This window comes from the organism of the source record quoted next, unplaced genomic scaffold (assembly GCF_019419815.1).
Source record: "Pyrus x bretschneideri cultivar Hongxiangsu unplaced genomic scaffold, Pyrus_bretschneideri_v1 Contig133, whole genome shotgun sequence".
In the NCBI taxonomy this organism is placed as follows: domain Eukaryota; kingdom Viridiplantae; phylum Streptophyta; class Magnoliopsida; order Rosales; family Rosaceae; genus Pyrus; species Pyrus x bretschneideri.
The window spans coordinates 235,513-257,312 of record NW_025999428.1 but is presented as its reverse complement, the minus strand read 5'-3'; the positions used below and the strand labels follow the sequence as shown (position 1 = coordinate 257,312).

The 21,800-nt window shown below is 39.1% G+C and overlaps 3 protein-coding genes across 6 annotated transcripts; all 3 read right to left on the bottom strand.

The window, feature by feature from the left end:
- Window positions 1–8,136: 8,136 nt before the first annotated feature.
- On the bottom strand, window positions 8,137–10,028 carry LOC103939442 (zinc finger MYM-type protein 1-like). The gene is made up of 2 exons (XM_048579435.1): window positions 8,300–10,028; window positions 8,137–8,186 (listed from the first exon to the last, which is right to left on the bottom strand). The coding sequence occupies exons 1-2, from the start codon at window positions 10,026–10,028 to the stop codon at window positions 8,137–8,139; spliced, it is 1,779 nt and encodes a 592-aa protein (XP_048435392.1).
- A 2,481-nt stretch (window positions 10,029–12,509) lies between these two features.
- LOC125475088 lies at window positions 12,510–15,722 on the bottom strand. Its single transcript, XM_048579432.1, has 4 exons — window positions 14,367–15,722; window positions 13,277–13,754; window positions 13,081–13,175; window positions 12,510–12,744 (listed from the first exon to the last, which is right to left on the bottom strand). The coding sequence occupies exons 1-4, from the start codon at window positions 14,915–14,917 to the stop codon at window positions 12,621–12,623; spliced, it is 1,248 nt and encodes a 415-aa protein (XP_048435389.1). The 5' UTR covers window positions 14,918–15,722; the 3' UTR covers window positions 12,510–12,620.
- A 141-nt stretch (window positions 15,723–15,863) lies between these two features.
- On the bottom strand, window positions 15,864–19,684 carry LOC103939440 (protein DYAD-like). 4 transcript variants are annotated; one of them, XM_009349527.3, is made up of 8 exons: window positions 19,546–19,684; window positions 18,080–18,407; window positions 17,616–17,999; window positions 17,486–17,540; window positions 17,308–17,391; window positions 16,769–17,109; window positions 16,569–16,689; window positions 15,864–16,459 (listed from the first exon to the last, which is right to left on the bottom strand). In XM_009349527.3, the coding sequence occupies exons 2-8, from the start codon at window positions 18,346–18,348 to the stop codon at window positions 16,286–16,288; spliced, it is 1,428 nt and encodes a 475-aa protein (XP_009347802.1). In that variant the 5' UTR covers window positions 18,349–18,407; window positions 19,546–19,684; the 3' UTR covers window positions 15,864–16,285. The 4 variants fall into 4 exon arrangements, with proteins under 4 accessions (XP_009347802.1, XP_009347804.1, XP_018501052.1 ...); XM_009349529.3 differs by having other exon boundaries at window positions 16,569–16,683; XM_018645536.2 differs by having other exon boundaries at window positions 18,080–18,363.
- Window positions 19,685–21,800: the final 2,116 nt, after the last annotated feature.

The following is a 21,800-nucleotide window of genomic DNA, read 5'->3' as shown; positions in this document are numbered from 1 at the left end:
ACATCATTAAAACCGAGCTCGATGATCCCTTTCTGAGCCAACTTCATGATGAGATCTTTTAGCACGAAGCACTTTTCCGTCGGATGACTGATGAAGCGGTGGAATTTACAGTACCTTGGACTGTCAGTACGGTTCATATCTTCCGGCCATTTGCACTCAGGTAGGTCAATCACCATTTTGTCAAGCAAGTCTTTCAACATGGCAACCACATTAGAGTCGGGGAATGGATAAGTCTTCTCCTCAAGCTCCTTCAAAGTACGTCTACGCATCTCTTGATCACGAAAAGCTTCAGTTTGAATCGCCTTGCCTCGTGCATGGATTTTGACTGGAGTTGTGTTGACCGTCATTGCTTCCTTGGTGGGTTTCCACGCAACCTTATCCACCTTTGGCCCCAAACTTTGTTGTTCTTGTAGTCAGCGATCAGTTCTTTCTTCCCATGACGGGTGATGCTTAACTCCATATCATGGGCGTCGGTGGCTAACTCCTCAAATGTTCGTGGTTTAATGCCTTGAAGGAGGTAGTGTAGTCCCCACTGCATGCCTTGAACACACATTTCAATGGTGGAGGTTTCAAAAAGCCGATCTTTGCAATCCAGGCTTAATGAATGCCATTTATTGATGTAGTTGATGACAGGTTCATCATTCCACTGTTTCGTACTGGTCAGCTCTAGCATGCTCACAGTGCGACAAGTGTTGTAGAAGCGGTTGAGAAATTCCCTTTTTAGCTGATCCCAACTGTTCATAGACTCGGGTTCGAGGTCGGTGTACCAGTCAAAGGCGTTACCTTTCAGAGAGCGCACGAACTGTTTGACGAGGTAGTCTCCCTCCGTCCCAGCATTGTTGCAAGTTTCAATGACATGGGCGACGTGTTGCTTTGGGTTGCCTTTTCCATCGAAATGCATGAATTTTGGGGGCTGGTAACCCTTGGCGTCTTCAAAACATCAATCTTCTTAGAGTAAGGCTTTGAGTATAGTACGGAGTCATGTGAGCTTCCTTCGTATTGTGTCTTGATGATGCTTGCAATCATCTCTTGTAGCTGCTGGATAGAGAGAGATCCCATGAACGCCGTTGCTTGGTCTAGCTTCAGCTTCTCTTCGACTTTCTCCGCTGGAGGCTCCTCTTCTTCGTCGACTTTTTTCTTTAATGGACCAACATTTGGGTCAACTTTCACGTCGAGTCGCGCATCTAGTTGGTTGATGAGTGCGGCGATCTGCAAATCCTTCTCTTCCACAGTTCGTGTGAGCTTTGCAATTGCTTCACTCATTTGAGCCAGTTGTTCTTCAACAGAGGTGACGCCGATGGTCATGACTTGTGCAACCAATAGACACGACTTTCCTTCAGACATCCAGGGTGCTGATGAAGAACCCCATTGGCCATTTTGGGATGTCATCTTGTGCGCCTCAGCAGCATGCTTTGGTGCCCCTAGCAAGGTCAGGTTGATGACCGACTCACACCTTTGATGCTCCTCTTGCTTGCTTAGCGGTATCAACTTTGCAGCGGCATGTTGAGGAGTGGTTGTGGCACCAATGGATGCTCCATTTGTGGTGGAAATGCTCATGCTTCTTCCCTTGGTGGTTGCAAGAACGGCTTGTCCCTTGCTTGATGCCATTGATTTTGGAGGTGTGCTTTGGTTTTCTTGAACGAAGAAAGAGATGAAAGGTAGAGATTATCCCATCGGGCGTGCCAAATTTGTGAACACGGAAATTCCTGAAACAAGAACATGTGTACAAAATATATTTTGTATTAATTAATGATTTTGGAGTTACAATCTCTTTGTAATTTGATCCTCTGATTCGATCTCTGTAAGGTGTTGATTTGTGGATGTGCGATTGATCCAAGGGCCGTCGAGGCTTGATCTTGGATGAACGGTTTGAAGTTTCTTCAAGGGGCCATTGGGGCTTGATCTTGAAGGTTGAGGGAAGTTTCTTCAAGGGGCCTTCAGGGCTTGATCTTTGAAGGTTGATGAACGGGTCTTCAAGGGGGCTTTTGGGCTTCATCTTGAATAATGGTTGTGCGGATTTCTTCAAGGGCTTTTGGGCTTGATCTTGAAGGTTGATGGATGAGTGGATCTTCAAGGGCTTTTGGGCTTAATCTTGAAGAACGATTGGATGTGTGGATTTGTTGAGGTTGTTGATCAAAAGGGTCGTTGGGGCTTGATCTTAGGATGAATGGATGATGAACGATGAACACTTTCTTCAAGGGCCGTCGAGGCTTGATCTTGAGTTGGTGGAAGTTCTTCAAGGGCCATTGGGGCTTGATCTTGGAGGAGGATTTGACGAAGAACCAAGAGTGCTTTCTTGATCCTTCGGGATTTGCTTGAGAGCTTTAGAGTTTCAAAGCTTCAAGGTTTTAGTGTGATGTAAATTCCTCCTCTTTTCTCTTGATGGAGAAGCCTATTTATAGGCTTTGGGAGTGAATCACCACCATCCATTTTTTTGGTGAAGTGAGTGGATGTTATAGGTGAAATAAGTGGAGTTGGTAGGTGAAGTAAATGTGTAATGTAGGTGAAATGAATGGAGTTTCTAGGTGAAATGAATGTGTGATGTAGTTTTAATGCATTGGTTAACATTTATTTCACTGAAATTTCGGTGTCTACACCCACTCTAGGCGTTTCTTCTCTTCAGACTTCAATTCCACATTTGCCTTTTGAGCTATGTGACCTCTGTGTCTCTCTCACCCCACCACGCCTCCTTCACTCCCAGTTAGTCACCACTCCACTCTTGCCGGCACTGCCCCACAGCCTTATAGCCCCGCAACCTCGCATCACTGCAGTCTGCAGCATGCCACAATCCTTTCATGGTTCACCATCTCATCATTTTTTAAGTTATTTCATTTTAATCTCTACCTCTTTGTCGGTAAAGATGTGGTTTTTGTTTCTTGGAATCACTTTTCATATAATATTGTTTAGACCCGATTTTACTTCATCAGCTCAAGTAATCAAGGTCGTTGAATAAGCTGAGTTCTAGACCGTTGGATGACAAATTGGTTAATTTAATTTTCAATATTATTAAAGGATAATATTATGGTTTTAATCATAATGATTATCTCTTAATAGTATTAAATTATCTAGACTTACCATTATCTGGAACACAACTAGGTGATAAAGTCGTAGCATATGATAATGATGAATAAAATAAATATTGCAATTGATGAGCAATTAGCGTGGCATTGCATGGTTGCACCTGTACAAATGAGTGGAAGAAGGAGTCTTTTGCTTAGATTAGGCTACCAAGGAAGGGAAAAGCACAACAAGGACTAAAATGCTCGGACTTTGGTAATGCATGCACTTGGACGTGAGTATGGGTTTAAACATTGCATGGTTATTTGGGATGCTATGGGAAGAGTTCCATGTGCTTGTAAATTGATATGATTGCATGGTTATCTTAAGTGGATGACAATTATCAAAGTGTGGCTTTGCTCCCTTGGAATAATATTCATAGGAATATTATTTATTTCAATTGGATACTCCAAGTCACGTCAACAACTTCACAGTGTGTTCATCAAGGCATGTCCCTATAAATACAAAGCGGCGGATGACATTTGGAGCCCCCTCTAATTCAACACACAACTGCCCTACGCAACACATCTTCCGTTTGGATAAACAGCACTGTGAAGGCAACTGGCGAACATCTTCTGTTTGGATAAACAACATTGTTGCTGTAGAATCAGCCGACCAAGGAGCACCTTCAGTTTGGATAAACAGCACTACGTCGAGGCCAACTGGTTACCTATCCAAGTCTCAGTCGAGAAGGGTTTCGGAATCCTTGTTAGCAAAGGTCATCTTATTAGCCTTCTCGGCGAAGTGAGGTGTTACAAGTTACTGCATTCGGCGCATTGAACGCCGAGTGGTTTTATGATTGGATACTCACAAGTGAGTTTCAGAGTTCGGTATTTTGACAGTCGAACCACATTTACCATCAAGACATACATCTCTTTTGAGTACCTATGTCCATATAATTTAGAGCCGGTTCGACGTACTTATACTCTTACAAATATAATCATCGTGACCGAACCCGACGCCGATGATTCATGAACTTCGTAGAACTAGCAGCCTTATCTTCAGGCTCAAGAACCCGAAGGCCGAGACGTGTTCCTTCCTCAATCGTAGTTGCAAGATCAAGAAATCAGTAGCGCGTTCAACGCAACATCAGCAAATTTTACTCCTAGGCCGAGCTCGGCCAACGAGTTGGCACACCCTGCATCAACCGAAGGACATAGTTAGCTCATTAGTTACTTGGGCTGCGCGCCACGTGGGCTTTGTAATTTTTAGGGTCACAAATATAAAACAAATTATTAAGAAAATCAACCACAAGGGATTGAGAATACTTGATTTGATTAAACACAGTGGGCATCAACTCAATGTGTTGGTTCGTATTTGACAATGACACTGTGTGATTGAGGTTCAACAGTTGTAATGGTTTTTGTTTCTTCATTTTAATCTCTACCTCCATCTGCCCTTTAAGAATTTGCCAAACTTTGAATTGCCACAATAAATAAATAAAAAGGAATTGAGCCAGAACCGAACCAAAAACAACTGAACCAACCAAAAACGATACCGAAAAAAACCGATAGAAAACCAAATGGAACAGTAATTTCTGTTCAGTTTTCGGTTTTGGCCAAAAACAAAACTGAATGGAACCGAACCCACCCTACCTTGCATAGCTTCCAGAATGGTCAACACCAAGGATTCATATCTAATCCATCTAATTAACATGGTGTACACGATAGCCCCTCTTCTCTCACTCTTTGCGTACCTATCCAAGATCAACTGGATATCCTTGAGGTAAGTACTAACTTTGAAAGAACTAAACCTGTTCATGTATAGACAAAACCAAGGAAAGCCACCAACATGTACTCTCTGGAGGGAAATGTGCGATATTCAATTGCACATTATGTCCTTACTATGCATTAGTCCAAAAGATGGAAGATATAAAAATACCCACAAGAGTAGAGAACCCCTTGAAGGATCTGAAGTGGATAGAGGCAATGCAGTTGAAATGGAGGCTTTGTAAAGAAACAATACATGGAAAGTGACGCCGCAAAGAACCGATGGGTTGTAAATGGGTGTTTACCATTAAACACAAGGTAGATGGAACTATTGATAGATACAAGGCAAGGATGGTGGCAAAGGGATACACGCTAACTTTTAGTGTTGATTATCAGGAAGTCTTTGCTCCAATTTTTTAGAGTTCTATTGTCTTTGGTGGCTCACTTTGATTGGTCTTTGAGACAATTTGATGTAAAAAATGATTTTCTACATGGAGATTTAGAGGAAGAAGTATTCATGGACTTTCCACTAGGGTACGGTATAGCAAACTCTAGTGGGAAGGTGTGCAAACTTCGGAAAGCATTATATTGCCTTAAGCAGCCACCTAAAGGGTGGTTTGGGAGGTTCAATCAAGCTATGAAAAAATATGGATACTGACAAGGAAATTCTGATCACACTTTATTCATCAACTGTAAGGATGGTAAAGTGACTTTGCTTATCATATATGCGGATGACATGATTGTCATAGGCAAATACAAAAGAGATGGAAAGACTACAAGGATACTTGTCTTCTGAATTAGAGATGAACGACTTAGGAGGACTCAAGTATTTCCTGGGAATCGAAGTGGCTCGGTCTCGTGAAGGGATATGCTTGTCACAATTCAAGTACGTATTGCACCTCTTATCTAAAATAGGTATGATGGCGTGTAAGCCAGCAGATACACCAATTATGCAAAATCGTCATCTTGCCATCTTATCAAGATCAAGTTCCAACCAATAACGAGATGTATCAAAGGTTAGTGGATAGATTAATTTATCTGTCACTTACTCGACCAGATATCACTGATGCAGTGAGTATAGTCAATTAGTTTATGCATGCTCCGAGTGAAGACCATATGGCAGCAGTAATACAAATTATGAGTTACTTAAAATGAGCTCTAGGGAAGGGGTTAATGTATAGAAAATGTGGACATATGGAAGTAAAATGGTACATTTATGCAAATTGGGCAGGGAATATCGCTGACCGGTAGTCTACATCATATTACTTCACATTCGTAGCTGGAAATCTTGTGACCTGGAGAAGTAAGAAATAAAATGTTGTGGTGAGGAGCAAATGCCAAGTACAAGGGAATGGCTCATGGTATTTGTGAGCTTTTGTGGCTGCGAATTCTTCTTACTGAGATAAAGTTCAAACCCGAAAGGTCTATGATGTTGGATTGTGATAATCAAGCAGCAAGAAAAATAGCTAACAAACTTGTACAACATGATAGAACCAAGAATGTGGAGGCAGATAGAACTTTCACCAAAGAGAAGCTAGATGTTAAGTTGGTTGATTTTCCATTTGTTAAGACAAGGGAACAACTTGCGGATATCTTAACACATGCAGTCTTGCTAGAAGGTTTTGTGACTCACTTGACAAGTTAGGCCTAGGAGATATCTACGCACCAACTTGGGGCAATGTCGACGTGAGTCATCAATCAATTAGTTTTGGAATGTATCTTGTACTCTACTATTAGAGGGGATTCCTAAATTAGAGGGGATTCCTTCCTAATTTAGGTTGAACTCTACTATATAATTTCTTGTACCACAAGTTGTGGATGTATATATTGCCTCCGTATTAAAGAGATAATACAAGCAGAACTAACTAAATATACGATCTTTATCTGTTTCCTCCTCGTTGTCCTCTTTCATCGAAAAGGTTTAGCATGTCTGTTTTGGTTGGCACCGGACATAATACATGGTCTGGACTATATGTTATCTCATCGGTGGCAGACTTTGTTATTGTATTGGGTTTGTTGGATATCTTCTACATAAACCTGTACAGTATATCCGCATGGTGATACAAAGGGTTTCTGTTGCTACTCTGTATGGTTATAAGTGTGGTTATCTTTGGGGTCTTGTGGTTGGTTTATGACATCTTTGGGAGAGAAGAACTTCAACAGAGGAACAATGTGGTGACAATAGGTCATATATATGCAAGGCAGGGCATGAAGAAACTGGTGGACTCCATGATTTCGATTCACACCAAGAAAATCTTTCGAAGTTAGCCAGCATTTGTTATGGTGCAAGACCAAACTTCAAAGGTATGCCTTATAAGATTATGAGTATGAAACGTATGTTGGGACCAGTTGTATTTGAGATTGATGTAGAAAAGTCTTGATTAAAAACTATTAGTTATCCCAAGTATTTTGGGATAACAGAATTAAGAGTGATTCAATCCTTTTGGGATTGGAACTTAGTGCTAGGACTCTACTAAACTCATAATTCATTATGGTTTGTATAGTTTAAATCCTAGATTAATTCTGATAGGGAATAATCAGAGGAATATATATAAAGCTCAAACCACTGCTCTTGCAATCTCTCGGCTTATTATTGTTCCAAGTCCTATTGATTGGAAGAGCTATTGTTTTTGTTAAAGAGGAGAAGGTTTTGAGCACAAAGACCTGCAATGGCTTCATCATTAGGATCGAATTCTGCAAGTGTTTAAGGTTTTCATTCTAAGGCTTTCTTATTGATTGATTTGTACAAGTTGTGATTTGATTGGTTGAATCTACATTCTTCGTTTAAGAGGCTATAAACTTGTTCTTACATGCCTCCCTCCTTGAAATGTCGGATTTAGTTTTTAATACACGTGTACTGCAGCAACAATGACGTATATTTCTCCAGATGCAAAAGACCGACGCGAGAAATTTGTTCCAATTTAGTACATGTTCTGATTACTTTTTATCGAATGCAGAAATTTTTGGAACCATATCCAAGGATTGTGGTCACGTTGATGTGGGTGTCATTGTTTGTGGTCCTCCAAGTCTTGAATCAAGTGTCTCCAAAGAGATCAGGTCACACAACTCAAGGAGACAAGGCGACGATCCCATCTTCCATTTGAACAGCCACAGTTTCGATCTGTAGCCGTAGCTGTAGCTGTAGCCTCCACATACAAATTTATATGGTTCTACATAATGTATATTCTATATTTATAATCTAATGTAGTCCTCTTATTTGACTATATTATGCTGTATGCGTAATCAGTGGCGGATCCAAGATTTTAAACTCGGGGGTCCCAATAATAAAGGTTAAAAAATTTATAGACAAAAATAACATTGAAAAGTTAAATATAATACATTTTATTCAAAAATCATTTGCATAACAATATTACAAGCTATAAAATCCTAATTCAAGCGTCCACGACGAGGTTTCATGGTCTGAAAATGTTCCATGATAGCTTCATTACCAATACATGAAAAAACGTCTTTCTCAATGTAAACAACTAAGCTGTCACTCAACCATTGATCTCTCATTTTGTTGCGAAGTGGACCCTTAATGATATTCATAGCGGAAAATGCCCTCTCCACTGAAGCAGTTGCAACCGGTAAAACCAAAGCCAACTGAACAAGCAAATATACATATGCAAATGTTCGATGCAACCCTTTCTCCACCATTTTCTTAGCAAGCTCATTAATTCCCCGCAATTGAGAAAAATCATTATCAGAACGCACAAAATGAATGTAAATATCAAGTTGATCTTGAAGTGCCGATCTATCTCGATCCGTGAAATCTTTAGGATACATATGAGCAAGGCGAACAAGCTTCTCTTTATCAAAAGCTACAAATGAATCATTCGGACTCAAGCATGCCAAGCAAATAAGCAATTCGGTATTACCTTCAACGAAGCGATCATCTAATTCTGTAAGTTGGAAATCAATGACCTTGAAAAAGAGCTCCACTTTGTAATGATGATGATTGGTCTTTCTTGGAGCCTTACGCAATGACTTCCCTTGAATGACATATAAATCATCCATATTAGGCACCTCAATTTCATGTTCAACACAAAAAGATGATACTTTATCAACCAAAAGATCAAAATTTTCATCATTCCTCATGCAACGTAGTTGTTCTTTACATGTCTTGACTAAAGCCATTGCATTCACAATCTCTTGATCTTTTTTTTGCAATGCTTGTGACAAATCGTTTGTAACTCCTAATATGGATTTCATCAAAAAGTGGAGGAACACAAACTCAAAAGATTGTAAATCTTTTAATAACCTTTTTGCTTCACCAGCACTATCATTGTAGCAATCTTCAACAATCATGTCAAGCACATCCACCACAGATGAGAACATTGTAATCAAACTAATCAAAGCACCATAATGTGAATTCCACCGTGTATCCCCAGCACGTTTGAGACTAGTTTCTTGATTTAACCCTTGCCCCGTTTCAAGACAATCATTTTTAATAGCTTTCAAGAGATTTTCTTGTTGTTTCTCTCTAAGTGCATCACGATGCTTACATGAGCATCCAACAACATTTACCAAACTATTAGTCAATGTGAAAAAAGCGGCAACATCGGAGTTTTTCTTTGCTACGGCAACAAGAGCTAATTGTAGTTGATGAGCAAAACAATGAACATAGAATGCACAACTTTCTTCATCCAAAATTTTTCTTTTAAGGCCATTGAACTCACCTCTCATATTACTCGCACCATCATAACCTTGACCTCGTAGGTTGGAGTAGCTCAAATCATGTAGTTTCAAGAACTCATCAATGGACTCCTTTAGTTTACTTGAAGTTGTTTCGGCAACATGTTGGACTCCCACGAACCTTTCAATTACTTGACCTTTGTTGTCCACATAACGCAAAATCACCGCCATTTGCTCCTTTGTTGAAATATCACGTGATTCATCTACCATTATAGAAAAGAATTTACTCTCTTTCACTTCTTTCATAATAGCCTTAATAGTTTCGAAGGCACATGAATTGACAATATCTTTTTGAATTGAAGGAGCTATTAGCTTGAGATTTCCCGGAGCATTTTCCAACACAACTTCCTTTATTTTCTCATCATGATCCGCAAGGAATTGCAAGAGCTCTAAATAATTCCCCCTATTATTCGAAGTTTCACTTTCATCGCGGCCACGAAAAGGAAGGCCTTGTCGCAACAAGAACTTAGTACAATCTATTGATGCATTCAAGCAAAGACGATATTTCATACACTCTTCTTCTGATTGTTTGATCACAACTGCTTCAATATGTGTCTTTTGGTTCATTAGATAACTAGCCGCTTCTCTAGCTTTATTGTGGAAACTACCAATAGGACCAACATGTTTGTCAAAACATTCTCTTGCATTCTTCCATTTCTTAAAGCCTACCCCAGTGAAGGCATCGCTTCCTAATTGTGAAAAGTTGAATTTAAAGAGATAGCAATGAAGACAAAATGCCGCATCTTTAGATATACTATACTCCAACCAATCATATTCTTCAAACCACGAAACAACAAATCGTCGCTTTTTCTTTGCATGCAAAGTGTATGGGAACTCATACTTTGTAGGCCTACAAGGTCCCATTTGCAAATATGCTCTGCGGACCTCATCTTGAATATTAGAAGGATAGTCCTTCATTCGAATTCTTTTTCCCGGGTCTCTCTCAAGATTATTAAAATCAATGTCACACTCATTTTGTCTTGAGCTCGAACTACCCGAACAAGTAGATGGTGCTATTGGCTTTGGCTTGAAAAATCTTTCCATATTTCTTATTTCTAAACTACACATTTAACCAAAAACACAAAACATATACCAATCAACCAATAAACAAAAATTCCATCTAAATTTCAATTATAAAATGAGTATACTAACATAAAACATATCAACAATCATATCAATAATAGACTAAAAATCTCCACCAATATCTAATATAATTTAATTGAGATTAGATTAGAATACCAAAAACTTACTTGAATTTGGAACCAAATAGTGGTGGCTTGGAGAATTGAAACAAGTGGAGGTATAATATTGGAGTAATGTAATTATAATATGGGATTGGGTGGGATTAGAAATTTAGGGTTTTGGGTGAATATAAGAAAGATGGGGGGATTAGGGGGAAAAGCAGTGGAACGAGGAAAGGAGAAGCGAAAGGGACTCTCGGGACGGGAAAGATGGCCCATGTGGGGCTAGACTTTCAAAAAGATTATGTAATCATGTTGCAAACGGTGGACCAATTGCAAACGTTTGTCTCATTGGTTTAACAAAAAAAAAAAAAGGCCAAAACACTGCGTTTTGGACCAATTTTTTTAAATGCTCTGTTTTCTTTCTTCTCCCCTGTTGTCTTTTTCTCCGTTGCAACCTACAACCTGCTGCTGCAGCAACACAGACAGTCTGCACAGGCCTCGTGTTTGAGTACGAGGGGTCCTCCGGAAAATTTCTAGCAGCATTTTAGGATGGCCGAGGGGTCCTGGGACCTCCCAGGTCCCTCTTTAGATCCCTCTCTGTGCGTAATGATAAAGAGCCATCAACTGCTACAGAAGAAAAATGTTCCCATAGATCTGGACCATTCACCTTTGCTAGAAGAACTACAAGACCTCATTACCTACTTAATGTAAACTTTATCTGGTTATATAATTAGAACACAAATAAGGAGTTGGCTGACCTGTCTTGAAGCAATAGCCATTGAATACCAAGCAGAATGATGTAGGATGTGGCAACACCAAAGTCTTCTACAAAGCACCTAGCCTGATACAACTACTTTATGGAAAGCGTTTGTAGTGTCTAAGGTTTGCAAGGACCTTAGTATTTTTTTAGCCTATCAGTTGGGTATCATAATCACATAAAATCAAGGACTCCATCAATCTTACTTGTATTACAAGATACCTAATATAAGATTGATATCTTTAGGAAATCAAATCACAATATCTACATTAATCTCCAATATTAAATTCCTATTATGTGTTGTAGACCATTTAAGGTTGATTTACATCGGAATAAATCCAACACTTACATGAGGGAGGATAGATGGCAATGGTCTATAGCCTAGGAATCGAGTGGCTCACTTGGCGTCGATTGCTGTGAGAGCGGTGTTACTGTAAAGTTTGGCCGCCAAGCCACCACCTGTAAGTTTAAATAGAGCGGAAACAAAAGAACTCAACATATCCAATTAATCACTGACCTTGCGAAGTCATTGCTGCAGAAAATAGGGGTTTTTTCTCCTCTCAACACTATCTGTATGCACTATCAATCAATGGGGCTTGATCTTTCTATTTGCGTGTATTTGTTAGAGCAGAGACCCTTTATTTATAATGTAAACAGTGGCCCTTGCCAAGGATACTTCCCATCATGTAATCCTTCTCAAAGTCATCAACTTTGATAACCCTTATCACTAATATCCAAAGCATCCATATCAGAATGGTTAACACCAATTCAACCAAGACTTCTTTAGGTTATATTTTAGTCTTTATACATTCCTTAATAACCAACAAGTATTGTCATACATAAACTCTTATGATCTCAATCCCTCATGCACGTGCTAAACAAGTGTGCGGCTCTCAGTAAGCTTACACCACCCTCTTAGGTCTTTCTCTTAATTTGTTCTAAATATTTGTAATTGGTTTAGATTGACGCTGTTGGTTATGTGCAATGCACTGCGGACTCAACCATTTCATTTCGTTATGATGAGAAAATGTTAAATAGGAGATATTATAAATGCATTACAAAAGCATGTGAGAAATTTTGTAAATTTGGACGAAGTGTTGAAAGAAATAAAAACCAAGAAGATGAATAAAACGTCGTTTCATGAATTTCTGTGAGTATCATAATTCAACAACACTGAAAGATTATTATTGAACTAGACATTCATATGAGAAATAATCATTAATTCATCATGGTCTTCTGTTCCCCCTTTCTCTCAAGCCTGCCACTGATTATATGATAGCTAGAGGCAGGCAATTCACTCAGCTTCCCAAATTTGCCTTCGTATGAATCCAAAAGCTCCGACCTGAAAAACCAAATCGCGGGGTTTTAAATTTATTGGAAAATAAGAACATTTTTAAGACACATTACATAAACCACTCACGATGAAAGCTTATTTTATCTTCTTTTATTAACTTAAACAAACCAATAACAAAACAAATAAAAAGAAAAATTCATAATAAACCCAAAATAACCAATTATAAAATAAAATAATAATAAAACCTATTAATCAAATAGTAATAAGTAACATAAAAATTTGGGTTTTTACATACTTAATAGTCAACATTCAAAATTAGACAGCCTAATTAAGCATCTTGTATGCTACATTATATCTATATTTATGGTTTATGCATACACTTACAAATATGCCAGGCACTGGAACGGTGCATACTTGCCATAAATTTCTTCCACATCTTTTCCGGCGCTTGTTTTGTCACAATCCTTCCTCCCATGAACCTGAAAAAAAGAACGATTCGTTAAATTAAAATAAAAGGAAAAAAGAGGTAACTAACGGGATGGCCAGCTACCGCAAGAGTATATATATGTAAGTAACTAGCCTGCTGTAGGTGCCTTATAGTTTCAGTATCTGTTGGCACTTTATGATAATATCCCATGCACATGAGTACATTGGCGCATGAAAACGAACCAAACCCTTTGATTTCCTTTAACTTCTGAAACAAGTTGTCGACGCCAATGTCAAGGGATTCTTGAAACCCCAGTTCAGCATCAAGTCGCATGATCTTGGCAAGTTTCAGAATGGTGTTCGCTCTGTAGCCAAGAACGCTAGTACTGCAGTTTTGTAAAGTATCCAGATCAAGTTCTGCAAGTTCTTGTGCGCTTGGAAAGTTCCCAAATGAAGATCCATCGTCACTGAATTGATGGTTAAGTTTGCATGCCGACCACGTGTTAGTTAACATTTCTCGCTTTCTCTTTAGGTTGATTGGCTGCTTTTGCTTTGCCGGAGCATTATTGTTATTGCATACTTGAGAGTGAAGCTCACAAAGGGATCGAGCCATTTGTAATGTATTTGACCACCTGCGCACATATTGCCAATTGGGGATTGAAAAAATTAGTCACAATCACGTATAAAATTTCACTCCAACACCAGAGACTTTGAAATACACATGCGCGCATATATATGTGTGTGTGTATTCTTTTGCAAAAGTGTTTTTAAGTTTCCCTCTTGTCTGAATGACAAGTTTGAACAAAATTATTATAGTAACTCTATTGTGTAGCTTTGTTCAAATTCACAACTCTTTACTATAATTATAGTCATTGTATTAAAATAAAATAAATTAGTTCAGTAAAATATGTCGGATTGGAAGAGTGGAGAGATTTCTTTATGTGCCCATAATATGAGTTGGTAGATCATGCGTTATAATATAAGTGAAAAAAAAAAATTATTTTTTGTTAGTGACTCTCCATGTGTTATTACACTTTAAGGGAGGTGGATCTGGTAGATTGACGAGGGAAAAAAGTTAAGTATTGTAGTTAAAAGTTAATAACTCAAAACTCAAAAAACAAATTCAAAAACTTGTGAAAACAAACTCAAAACTTGCAAAAACAAACTCAAAACTCTCAAACCCTAAACCCTACATGATCATAGTATATATTATGAGAATATATGTAGTAGTGGATTAATATTACTTGGTGTTACAGAGGAGAATACACTTGACAAGGTCTTCAAAAAGAGTAGGGGACCGGAAAACTCGACCATAGCCCTTCTCCTTCGCTTCCGGATGCACTTCGTGATACTCCCTTACGGCCCTTTCATCTTTCTCCGATATCCTTAGCATTCGACGCACTTGTTGCAGTATAGCATCCTTATCTGCAAATGAGAGGTTATGAATGTGATCATAGACTTGAATAAGGAGAGAGGTGTGGTTGGGGGGATGTTGGATTGAAACGGTGATGCATGTGGCAGAGTCTGCAAGTCTTAGCGGGCGTTCGAGTGTTTTTGAGGACGGAATCCATCGGTTTGGAGCCATCATGAAGAAGCCATGGTTGCATACTGCTTTCTCTAGGTTAAAAGTGGACATACATTCTCCCAAAGGCAACGACAATTCTTCCACTCTCACGTTTTTCCTACTTCTTGTATGCATATTCAAACAAGTATAACTTATAAGAGGATGGATGTACCCTAGCTTAGCTTGGTCTGGACCCCGTATATATATATATATATACACATATATATACATATATATGTAATATGAAGTTAAGAAGGATAGAATAAATTTGGAGGGAAAGTAGAAAATAGTAAATAGGAAGAAAAGAGAATTAAATGTCGGTATTAATATGAAGTAGTGGAATGGAAGGTAGGCAGGCAATGTATCAAACCAGAAGTTTATTAGTCCTAGGTAGCATTACTTCTCCCTTACTCCTTCATCTCCCCTTGATTCTTAAAATAAAGGAAAGGGCTGCCATATTAAATGAAATGAACGAGTGAATGGTATATATCATAATAATTAGGGAGGGAACATAATACCATCGGAATCGGAGTCGATGGAATTTAGAAGCAGTAGTTGCAGTTGGAGTTAGGGTTATCCCTCCCTAAATTTTAAACCCTAAACCCTTGGCGGTGGTCAGTAATACAATTTCAACCAATTTTGTTCGAAGAGAATTCCGTAATTCGAAGTATAATATTATGTACTAAGATATATATTTTTGGCTTGTATGTGAGACGTGATTGGTTTTCTGAGAAGACCCGACCTGTCTCTGTCAACTCCCCCAGCCCTAAACCTTACACCCTAAACCCTTAAACCCTAAACCCTAAACCCTAGACCTGGTATTGCACATTATTACAGCGAACCGAAGGAGCCAACCAAACCCAACCAGGTCGGTCTTAAGTTTGTTTTCATTATATTTGATATTGCAGGCAAGATTCATCCTTGCTTTGGCGTCCTAATGGTTATAGTGACTTCTTTAGGATTTCACTTCAGTACAAGAGTAACAAACTCTTTCTGCATCCATCATTAGCTCATATGTGATATTGGATCAACAGATAACCCATCGTCTTTTCTTAAACAGCACTGTAACATCAATAATCAATCAATTATCATCACAATATGTAGATGTAGACGAGGGTCCATTTAAACATGTCTCCACCAAACACATATGCAACAATGTTTGTGTAACAAAAAAAAATGTGGAACCTTGTAAATACGCTTCATATCAGTTGTCACAATGTCATAACCTAAACACATGACATAGATATGTGTCCACCTGTGGCTGTGGATCATTTCATTTGCCATGTCATCGAAAGATAAAGTGCATCCTAGCAAAAGGGTCTTAACCTATATATTACCTTCAGCGGTATATCAACATTTGCGCCACATTTCACTTAAGGTCGGTATTAAATTAAAGGATCAATCTTCTTGCTATAACAGAAAGACTTGTCGGAAATCTGGTTGGTCCAGAAAGGCATGGGAGTTTTGGGCGTACTTTCTCTCACTCAGGTTAGAAGCAGGTCTCACTGGTTTAGGAGCTGGAACGGTGTTTTCAGGCAGCAGCTTTGTAAATGCTATACAACATCTAAATCCTAAGGTACTTGCTAGTCTAGAATCATCCTAAAACATGAAACAAGGATGATATTCCATACAGTGATTTCCATCTTCTGGTAGCTGAGGGGCTGGTGGAGTCAATAGTTTTGGATTCTGCTTCATGACATTCATGGAATTTGATATCTCACTCAGCTTCTGCTCTGTTGTAGACTTCCAATTAAACAGCTCCTGAAACATTTCCTGTCAACAAGGAGATTTTAAATGAGGCTTTGTTTACATCATTAAGAAAACTTAAAATGTAAAAACTCAACATATCAAGTCCTCTATTAATCTGTTGTCATCGTGTCACCTGAAACACAACCAGATTGTCAAGATCCGACTTTGAATTTGCAGTAGCAGAAGAATCAGGGGTCAAATTAGCTTGATATTCCCTTTGCTTCTCCGGTACCAGCTCGCGCACATCTCTGTTTCTAGCAGCAAAATCACAACTCATCTCAGCTTAGTCATAACAAATTTTTTATGGTCGAGGTTTTACTTTTTATTTGTTACCTCTCCATTTCAGCCATTTCTTCCTTGAGTTTGCAAAATAGGTCCTGGGATGAGCTATCACCATGCTTTGAACTAAGCGGTAGGGCTAAATAGGGATCTTGAATTATAACTTCTTCCTCAGAATTAACAAGATTGTTGGTGCTCTCAAACCATGGCACAAGTTCATTTCCCTGAAAACTGTCAAGGTTGCTGCTCTCTAGCCAATCTTCCCATTGCTCAGGTTCTTCAGGCTTGGAGACAGTGTTTTGCTTTGGTCCTTGCATATCACTCAAAATATTTGTTATTTCCACCACCTGTCGCTCGACTTTAGATTTCCATTTCTTTAATTCCTCAAAATTGTCCTGTAGAGAACAAAAGAATATGAAATTTCATAACAACCAAGCTGCCACAAACTTACGAGACACAACACATTCTTCTTGTCCAATAGTAATTGCATTTTGCAAAACATGAAAGAACAATTAACTGGCATTTCCATTTTCGGTTTTATCTTCCAAAGAAACATACATTGAATCAGCGATGATAATCTACTGTTTATATACCTGCATACCCTTCCAAGAACCTAAAATCACTTTCAAGCTTTGCTCAGACTGAGCTTTCCATTTTGCCAAATCCTCGAGCCTCTCCTGTTGGACAAACACTGAGATTGAGGTCTCATCCAGCAGTAGTCTAATATCGAATTGTAATGGAGATAAAATATTGTTTAACATTCAACTCAACTTGATTGGCTTGGTCATTTTCTTGCTTCTGGGATAAAAGCAGCTCCTGGATATCACTTTTAATAAAAAGAGACAGATTATTTATCAGCACATATATCAGTTACAAGTTTTTTTATAAAGATTCTATATACCTCTTCATTTTATCTACTTCTGCCTTGAGTAGCTTCAGTTCTCCACCAGAAACAGAATCGTCCAAGGGGCCACCACCTGGCATCAACGTCGATGATGGAATCCAGTAAGGATCATGCACCCTAGCCTCCCGCCGAATGTTGGCCAGGTCAGCACTCTCCAACCAGTACTCCATTCTTCCACTGGTGTTGAACCACCGCCGAAACCGCTCGGTCCCACCTGGTGCCACTTTACCATCAACATGCTTCAGTAAGTGATCGAGCAGCCCAGTATCACCAATCCGCTTACGAGCTGCCATCCTCAATTCTCTCCTGGAAACTGGGTTTCCAAAAGTTGCATCTTCAGCCTTCAAAATTTCCAGCATAGCTTGCTCTGCTCGCTTATACCTGCATATATACTTAATTTGTTGTGATATCAAAACGCCCTACGAGCAGAGTAATCTACGAAAAGGTGATCTGGGTTTTACCTTTCAACTGTCCATCTTTCAATCGCATTATTACACTCCTTTGTCATACCCTTAGAACTACTTGGCCTCTTCTTATAATGTGATGCTTCCTTCAACTCTTTCAATTCACTGCAGCTAAGGCGCCTCCTCTTCTTGATCTCTGGTATCTCCAGGGGTTCAGTTTTCACAGCTTTCACTTCTTCCTCACTGATGCTGGATGAAAGTTGAGTTTTATTTTCTTCATGTCTTCCAAGGAAGACAATTCGGTAACGAGTACCCCACTGTGCCATCTGGGTGTCTCCTAGCTGAAACCAGTACAATATCTCTGCGCTTTGTCAGTCACCTACAACTTCAGTGATTTGAACAATTAAAAATCCAATTAAACTACAAGTTAAGTTTCTAAGAAAAAGAAGTTGATTGGTGTGATTCTAAAAGTCTAAACATGAATCAATTTCTGTTCAACAAGAGCTAAGCTAGACAGCTTATTAGGCGAACCCTTCATCTACCAACTGTCTTCTGAAACTTATGGTCCGCCAATGGAAAAAGATATGGATGCAACTGATTACTTGATTCAGTTATGGTGTAAATGCATGAACTTGGAAAAAGAAAAGCCACATTTCCTAGCAATTTAGATTCTGCAGTTGACAAACCATTTCTTAGATGGTAATCACCAAAACAATTGACCAAGTCCAGTTCATTAGCTCCCAAACCACACCCATTTAAGAGCTTGGCACAGATTAAATTCTGCAACTTACTACCTATGCATTACATTTAGGAAATTTTAAAATATTCATCTTACTATAAGTAACCGCTATGCCTATCCCTCTATCTGAAAGCTATAGGTTCCATATCTCAGATTAAGGGTATTACATTAATTAATGATGAAGGGGCAGTGCTTTATTCTCCGGCGCAACTGCGTTAGAGCATCATTCGTATTCGTATAATCAGGAACCACCAACAAATTACAAAATGCGTTATAATGGCAACTATATATCTGCAAATAACATAACAAAATAGAAACCCCTAAACCCGCCCGCCTCTCACCATCCCACCCCGCCCCCAAAAAAAACCGGGTTAGAAAATAACATCGAAACCATCCATTTTCAAGGTTTCTTTTTCTTTATTGTGGTAATTCAAAAATGGATTTCTCTTCTGTTTTGTCTTCGTTACCAAACACAACGTATGACAGATTCTTAGATTTAAAAAATAAATAATAAAAAATTCAGAAATTTGTTATTTTGGGAAAACTCTGAAGTTGGACGGACGGACGAACAAAGAAGCCAGAGTCCGAGACAGAAAGAGGTGAAAAAGGGTTTTTAGGAGACAATGTGGTCCATTTACCATCCATCAATGAAATTGAAAGCCTAAATTGCACATAAAAATAATAACCATCATGCATGAATGGTGAAACCCCCCACCAGTTCTTCATTTCGGTGTTCGCGGTGGGTGTCATCGCGCGAGAGAGAGAGAGGTTTCGTTTCGTTTACCTGAGTATTTTCGGGCAGAAATATGGAAGCAGGAGTTGGAGCTGAAGCAAGTGTGCAGGTGCCTCCTCAGCCCTCCCCGAGGAGGAATGCAAGCAAGAGGAATAAAAATTAGACAAAGCTCGGTCTTGGTCACTTCTCCTAAAACCCTAACCGCCAAATTCCCCTTCTATTCTTTCTAAAATAATTAAAAACCCAAACATGACGCGTGTTGTTTGTCCCACGCATAAATCGAAAAATAAAATAAAGTAGTTGAACATTTGATGAAATGTATTTTTAAAAGCGCTCGATATAAAAGATAATGTAAAAGTATTTGGTAAATTTTATTGTAAAAATAATAACAAAAATGGACATGGTAGTGAGATGGCGGCGATGACAACAGTGGTGGTGGTGATGGTGACGGTGGTGATAGTGGCGGCAATGGTGATGGAAGCAAGGGTTTTATGGGGGTGACAAAAGTGGGGTATGGTGGTTGGGGTATAGAGTTAACAATAGCAATAAGTGCAGCGATAGTGGCGGTTGTATTTGTGGTTGTGGTGGCAGTGGTGGGAACTGTGGTTATGATGGTGGCAGCTAAGAATTAAAAGAAACACTTTTTTATGCTCCAAATTTGACTTTTAAATTGGCTGCGCACATTAAACAGCATTTTTTTTGGACGATTACAGGACATTTATTTTCCCATACGACATCAAATTGGCGCAATGTCAGTTGCGTTGGACTCCTTTCAACATCCCAGATGCCCTAGTACTATTAGATTTTCCCAATTCTTAGCGGATTGGCACAATTTTATCAAAATACTGAAATTACCCTTTGGGGTCAACCAGTTGGCATATTTTTAGAAATATATAAAAGACAGAGGATCTGAGAGGTCGATACAAATCTAGCACAACAAACAGAACGCCCATCGAAGATCGTATGAAGTTCTCACAAATTACCAATGTATGACATTCTTAGACTGTCATGAATTTCTGGATGGAAGAATTACATGTGATTCCTAAAGATGGGTGGATCCACTCTTGGACCCAAGTGATCACGAGACCACCCGGATGTCCGAAAAAGTTCCTATGAGAACCTTCGAGGACCACCCAACGGTCTGGACATTTGGTGGAAGAGAGAAACCATCATAGCTCCGCTATTCTTGAACCTTGGTTACAACGAAGAAGAAAGACTTTTCTCGCCATTTCCCACATAACAAACTCTCATTATTTTAATTGTTGTCCAATCACATTGTGTCACCCTAGCATTTTAATTAGCAAAGGAATGGTGTTTTTTTTTTGTTTTGAATAAACAATATTATCCTAGATCCGCCTAATGTCCATTAGTTAGGACCACCCAAAGTTATAATCCTAGTTCCGCCACTAATTCCTAATACATTGTGGCTTGTTGTGGCTTTCAATCCCCAAGCAGAAAAAGAACGATCTCCCTATTTGAGCACTATAAATAGACCAAAACCGTTCGTATAGTGGTTCTTGACATGACTTTGGCATCCTCGACTTCATTCACTTTTTCTTAATGTGCTCCCCACACACGAAGTGAAAAGTTCACAAAAGTCATAGAGTAGTGAGGTTTTCTTAATGATAATTTTGCGAGGTTTGGCATGTCAAAGACATGTCATGACACGCATTATGCCGATTACAAGTATGTTCGCATGACTTAGGACCCCAATCTTAGACGATCCACTATTGGCATCCATTCATCATCTAAAAACTCGCAAACTATAACAACGGGGAGCATATTGTGCAAGGAAAATGTCGTTAAAAATGAGAGTACACATGTTTTGCTAGGTTTTCATGACATGTCACAATGATTCTTGAACACACTGGGACATGCCATTGACAATGTGCATAGGTAGCCATAGCCTCGCTTGTTGTATGCTTAAAGCGAGGCTAGACACCTTTTGACATGTCATCGAAAAGTGCATGGGCTATGCTACCCTCTCTTGTTGTCGACATAAAGCAATGATATATGTCAAAATATATGGCAAAACTAGAGTCCCGACATGACTTGGAAAAAAACCATGGCAGATTTAAAGTCCTGACATGAATTTGGTAGCCAACTTTTAGATCAATAAACGCCTTTGCACAATTGTTGGATAGGCCAAAGTGTTTGCAAATTTTGTGCCCAAATGTTGACTAATAGCCTTGCCTCTCGAAACCTGAGTAATTTAAAAAGGTTGTGGGACAAAAAGGGAAGGGACGAATCGAAGTGACGCATGGCTGAACCTCAGTGGATCGTGGTAGCAAGGCCACTCTGCCACT